The 6,291-nt window shown below is 50.3% G+C and overlaps 1 protein-coding gene across 1 annotated transcript in view; it reads right to left on the bottom strand.

Annotated features, from left to right (window-relative positions):
- The window catches only part of ZC3HC1 (zinc finger C3HC-type containing 1), a 24,037-nt gene that overhangs the window by 3,655 nt on the left and 14,091 nt on the right, over positions 1-6,291 (bottom strand). The window contains exon 8 of the mRNA XM_029287027.1: positions 5,066-5,266. Coding sequence (XP_029142860.1) covers positions 5,066-5,266 — 201 coding nt within the window. The remainder of the gene's footprint in view (positions 1-5,065; positions 5,267-6,291) is intronic.

The raw sequence follows: 6,291 nt of genomic DNA, 5'->3' as shown, positions 1-6,291 counted from the left end.
AGAAGACTCCTGCGAGTCCCCTGGACTGCAAGGCGATCCAACCGGTCAGTCCTAGAGGAGATCAACCCCGACTGCTCTTTAGAAGGCCAGATCCTGAAGTTGAAACTCAAGTACTTTGGCCACCTAATGAGAAGGAAGGACTCCCTGGAGAAGAGCCTGATGCTGGGAAAGATGGAGGGCAAGAGAAGAAGGGGACGACGGAGAAGGAGGTGGCTGGATGGAGTCACTGAAGCAGGAGGCCTGAGCTTCAATGGACTCCGGAAGATGGTAGAGGACAGGAAGGCCTGGAGGAACGTGGTCCATGGGGTCGCGTATGGGTCGGACATGACTTCGCAACTAACAACAAACTACAAGTAACCCTTGACTTCGGTTTTGTGAACGTTCGAAGTCACAATTCCCCCATGCTGGCTGGGGAATTCTGGGAGTTGAAGTCCACAAGTCTGAAAGTGGCCAGGTTTGACGGTTCCGGTATTAGATCTTTATCCCTTCGAGGTAGGCCAGGTCAGGAAAAACAGACTTTAAAAGGACCTTATGGTTTTAGGGCCTAATAACAGGACCTTGAGCTGCTCAAGTTTCCTTTTTGCCCCCCTCTTATACCAAAGAGAATCAAGGTGAGGTTATCTTGAGTTTCTTCCTTCTTCTTTACCAGAGCTGAGATTTCGATTCCAGTCTTTATTAGCGGCTTTTGTACAGTTAGTCCTCATCTTACGATCATTCTCTTAGTGACCAAAACTCAAAATTACTATGGCACTGAGAAAAGTGACTTACAACTGATCCTCACAGCAGTTCTAGGCCTGCCTCTGGCATTGAACACCGGATGAGTGACCGTGGGCCAATCAGCAGGAGGAGCTGAGTTCTAGTCCCGCCTTAGCCATGAAAGCCAGTTGAGTGGACTTGGACCAATCAGCAGGAGGAGCTGAGTTCTAGTCCCGCCTTAGCCAGGAAAGCCAGTTGAGTGGACTTGGACCAATCAGCAGGAGGAGCTGAGTTCTAGTCCCGCCTTAGCCAGGAAAGCCAGCTGAGTGGACTTGGACCAATCAGCAGGAGGAGCTGAGTTCTAGTCCCGCCTTAGCCAGGAAAGCCAGCTGAGTGGACTTGGACCAATCAGCAGGAGGAGATGAGTTCTAGTCCCGCCTTAGCTATGAAAGCCAGTTGAGTGGACATGGACCAATCAGCAGGAGGTGTTCTAGTCCCGCCTTAGCCAGGAAAGCCAGCTGAGTGAACTTGGACCAATCAGCAGGAGGAGCTGAGTTCTAGTCCCGCCTTAGCCATGAAAGCCAGTTGAGTGAACTTGGACCAATCAGCAGGAGGAGCTGAGTTCTAGTCCCGCCTTAGCCACGAAAGCCAGCTGAGTGGACTTGGACCAATCAGCAGGAGGAGGTGAGTTCTAATCCCGCCTTAGCCACGAAAGCCAGCTGAGTGCATTTGCACCAATCCCTCTCTCTCTCTCTCTCAGCCCAACCCACCTCACAGGGTTGTCGNAGTTCCTCCATGCTGGCTGAGGAATTCTGGGAGTTGAAGTCCGCATGTCACGAAAGGGGCCATAGTTCCCCCATGCTGGCTCAGGAATTCTGGGAGTTGACGTTCAGAAGTCATCAAGGGGGCCATAGTTCTCCCATGCTGGCTGAGGAATTCTGGGAGTTGAAGTCCACAACTCATAAAAGAGCCAAGGTTGCCTACCCCTGGTCTAGGAGGCTCACCGCTTAGAACAGGAGGACTTAGGACAGGGGTAGGCAATCTTGGCTCTTTTGTGACTCGTGGACTTCAACTCCCAGAATTCCTGAGCCAGCCATGCTGAGGGGAAAGGGAGAGGTTTCCATTGTGAGCCATGCTGGCTCAGGAATTCTGGGAGTTGAAGTCCACGAGTCATAAAAGAGCCAAGGTTGCCTACCCCTGGTTGGGTCTTTTGAAACTCTCTTTAAAATTGTCTCCTTTCTCTCTTTGCACCATGGTCCCTCCATAGCTCCCCCCAAAACCAACACAAAGACATTAAAATTATTTCTTTGGTTTAGCTCGTAATTTCTATCCCGGCATGAGACAGCGCCGAAAACGCTGGATTAAGTCTAGGAAGATCTGGATTCAAATCTCTCCTCACCCGCTGGATGACTGGATGAGAAGTCCCCCCCCCCCGCTCTCTCCCTAACCTGCCCCTAACAAGCTCCTGTGAGAAAAGTGTGATGCACATCACAAAAATGCAAAATAAATGAACCCCAATTCTGTTGTTTATTATATACAAACACTGCACAAAACGTAAGGTGTTGGTTTTTTCTTAATAAAGGGGTCCAGCTATGCATGAAACAGGCTTGTTAACCAGGTGTGAAACAGCCACCTGTACATCCACAACCTCTGGTGTTTAGGTGGTTTATAACATAACACAACTTTATATTTAAGGCAGGGGTGTCCCATTTTGTCAACTTTTAAGACTGGCGGACTTCAACTCCCAGAATTCCTCAGCCAGCCATGCATGACTGGCTTGGGAATTCTGGGAGTTGAAGTCCATCCTGCACAGCTGGCTAAGGAATTCTGGGAGTTGAAATCCATCCTGCACAGCTGGCTAAGGAATTCTGGGAGTTGAAATCCAACATGCACAGTTAGCTAAGGAATTCTGGGAGTTGAAATCCAACCTGCACAGCTGGCTAAGGAATTCTGGGAGTTGAAATCCACCCTGCACAGCTGGCGAGAGAATTCTGGGAGTTGAAATCCCTCCTGCACAGCTGGCTAAGGAATTCTGGGAGTTGAAATCCCTCCTGCACAGCTGGCTAAGGAATTCTGGGAGTTGAAGTCCACCCGTCTTAAAAGTTGACAAAGTCGAACACCCGATTTGCGGCAAGCTCTCCCCCAATTTTTCCCACCTGTCTCCGGAGGAAAGACAAATTCTGATCTTTCAAATGATAAAACCGGATTGTTAATATATACATATTTTTTTTGCCAGAAGAGAGACTGACTATCGTCACAGGGAATTCTGGGAGGTCCTTCTCTTTTCCGTGTAGAAATAAGAAGTCAACAAGTGTTCCACTTCCATCCGAGTTGCAAACAAATCGGGCCTCGGTTCAACTCGAACCCAGGGCAGGGAACACACATTTTCACACCCAGCGTGTAACGGGAGTGTCGGGCCCCGGGCCGAGTGCCAGGGACCGATAGTTGTGCTGGTGCTAAGAGTGTCTGATGGGGCCCCCCCCAAACTAATTCCACAGACACACCCCCTGCAGAGGGAGGGGCAGAAGGAAGGAAGCCCAGACCCAAATGCCACCCCAAGGATGTTGCAGAGCGGACCTAGCCTCGGGGTGCTGGTGTGCGAGGGTGGCACAAACGCACAGGGAGCGTTACCCGCCTCCGAAGGGGGATTCTGCAAGGCAGGTAGGCCTCGTCTTCCGGGCGAGGCGGGCACTGCCCACGCTTCTCTCTGTGGACAGGGGGCAAGGCGAGACTTGCCAGCGGGTAAGGTTGGTACGTAATCATTGCTCCCGGGGTTTCTCGATGTCCCCCCCTGCTAGCCGAGCGGGGAAGAGCTCCGCCGGGCATCCATGGCTGCCTCCAGGTCTTCAGGAAGAGCAGGCGGCTTCCCACTGGCGGAAAATCTGGAAGACTTTGCGGCTTTTGGACGAGAGACTCTGCGGCGGGGAGGAGAAAGAGAGAGATACGAATGAGAAAGCGGAGCGTCACGGAGGTAAAAGCAAGGCTGAGAGGGAACCGGTTCGGTCTAGTGGGGAAGGCAGCGGGCTAGAGACTGGGAGGCTGCGAGTTCTAGTCCTGCCTTAGGCGTGAAAGGCAATTGGGCGGCTTTGGGCCAATCGCCAGGAGACAGGGAGTTCTAGTCCCGCCTTAGGCATGAAAGCCGGCTGGGTGACTTTGGGCCAATCACCAGGAGACGGTGAGTTCTAGTCCCGCCTTAGGTGTGAAGGGCAATTGGGTGACTTTGGGCCTATCACCAGGAGACGGGGAGTTCTAGTCCCACCTTAGGCATGAAAGCGGGTTGGGTGACTTTGAGCCAATCACCAGGAGACTGTGAGTTCTAGTCCCGCCTTAGGCATGAAAGATGGCTGGGTGACTTTGCACCAATCACCAGGAGATGGTGAGTTCTAGTCCTGCCTTAGGCATGAAAGCCGGCTGGGTGACTTTGGGCCAATCACCAGGAGACAGTGAGTTCTAGTCCCGCCTTAGGCATGAAAAATAACCGGATGACTTTGGCCAATTACCAGGAGACAATGAGTTCTAATCCCACCTTAAGCCAGGAAAGCCGGCTGGTGCCTTTGGGCCAATCGCCAGGAGACAGTGAGTTCTAATCCCGCCTTAGGCATGAAAGATGGGTGAGTGACTTTGGGCCAGTTATCAGGAGACAGTGAGTTCTAGTTCCACCAAACACCAGGGGATTTTGAGTTCTAGTCCTGCCTTAGACATGAAAGACAATTGGGTGACTCTGGGCCAATCACAGGAGATGGTGAGTTGTAGTCCCATCCTAGGCATGAACGATGGGTGAGTGACTTTGGGCCAATCATCAGGAGACGGTGAGTTCTAGTCCCGCCTTAGGGATGAAATCCGGCTGGGCGATTTTGGGCCAATCACTCGGAGATGGTGAGTTCCAGTCCCACCTTAAGTAAGGCTCGCTGGAGAATTCTGGGAATTGAAGCCCACGCATCTTCAAGGGGCCAAGGTTGAGAAATGCTGAACTAGATGATGTCCACAGTTCATCCAAATCCTTCTGATCCAACTTTGTGACTTACATCCGCGGAAGGCAGCACCTAACCAATTCTTGATGTACCCCATAAAATCGGATCGGAAGGATTGGGACGAACTTTGTCATCCAATCAGGTGTTTTTCATCTCTGACCTCTTGACGATGTGTGGACATGTCTGAACGTAGTAGTTCAACTGGACTAGGCTGGGGCTACTCGGCAGTGTTAGATGGCTTACAATTTTACAATATGGATCTGTAGGAGAAGGAGCGGCAGGAACTGGGGGCGGAGTTAAAAGCCCTGCTGGCTGGGGAATTCTGGGAGTTGAAGTCCACAAGTCTTCAAATTGCCAAGTCTGGGCACTCTTGGTTGACCACTGGTGGCCCGACTCACCTCGCTCTCCAGATGGGCTGGCTTGTCTGACTGCCTGGAAGCCTGGAGAACTTTCATGACCACCTGCCAGCCACGGTCTGCCTTCTCCTCCAAGGAATCTCCTTTGGTTCCAAGCACCGTTGCCTCCTTCACCTCGTTGACCCACGGGCACCAGTCACGGTGCTGGGCAAGGGGGTCAAAGTAAACCCGGGTCATTGAATCCTGTTAGGGGGGGGGGGGAGAGAGAGAAAAACAGCCTGGATTCTCACAACCAAACTAAGTTGGTCATCTTTATCTAAGCCAGAGGTCTCCAACTGGGCCACTTTAAGACTTGTGGGCTTCAACTCCCAGAATTCCTCAGCCAGGCACGCTGAGTTGAAACCCACAAGACTTAAAATTTGCCAAGCTTGGAGACCCCTGACCTAAGCTAAGTAGGCTCTGATATTCGTATATTCCATCGAGGCACCAGAAATGGTCTTTTTTTAACATGGACCACTAGTTCCTGGAGGGACCTGACCAAGCTTTTGATCTAAGATGTAGTGAAGAAAAATGGAACAGGAGATGAATGAGCCAACACAGTGCTGGGCTGCATTAACAGAGGGATAGAATCAAGATCACGTGAAGTGTTAATACCACTTTACAAGGCCTTAGTAAGGCCACACTTGGAATCCTACATCCAGTTTTGGTCACCATGATGTAAAAAAGATGCTGAGACTCTAGAAAGAGTGCAGAGAAGAGCAACAAAGATGATTAGGGGACTGGAGGCTAAAACATATAAGGAACGGTTGCTGGAATTGGGTATGTCTAGTTTAATGAAGAGAAGGACGAGGGGGGACAGGATAGCAGTCTTCCAGTATCTCAGGGGCTGCCCCAAAGAAGAGGCAGTCAAGCTATTCTCCAAAGCACCTGAAGGCAGGACAAGAAGCAACGGATGGAAACTCATCAAGGAGAGAAGCAACCTGGAACTAAGGAGAAACTTCCTGGCAGTGAGGACAATTAACCAGTGGAACAACCTGCCTCCAGAAGCGGTGAATGCTCCAACACTGGAAGTTTTTAAGAAGAGACTGGACAGCCGTTTGTCTGAAATGGTATAGGGTTCCTGCCTGAGCAGGGGGTTGGACTCGATGACCTCCAAGGTCCCTTCCAACTTTATTATTATTATTATTATTATTATTATTATTATTATTATTATTATTATTATTATTATTATTATTATTATTATTATTATTATTATTATTATTATTATT

This window comes from Protobothrops mucrosquamatus, unplaced genomic scaffold (genome assembly GCF_001527695.2).
Source record: "Protobothrops mucrosquamatus isolate PMUCROS unplaced genomic scaffold, P.Mucros_1.0 scaffold7765, whole genome shotgun sequence".
Taxonomy (NCBI): Eukaryota; Metazoa; Chordata; class Lepidosauria; order Squamata; family Viperidae; genus Protobothrops; species Protobothrops mucrosquamatus.
The sequence above is the reverse complement of the archived record's forward strand: the minus strand, read 5'-3'. Positions and strand labels throughout refer to the sequence as shown.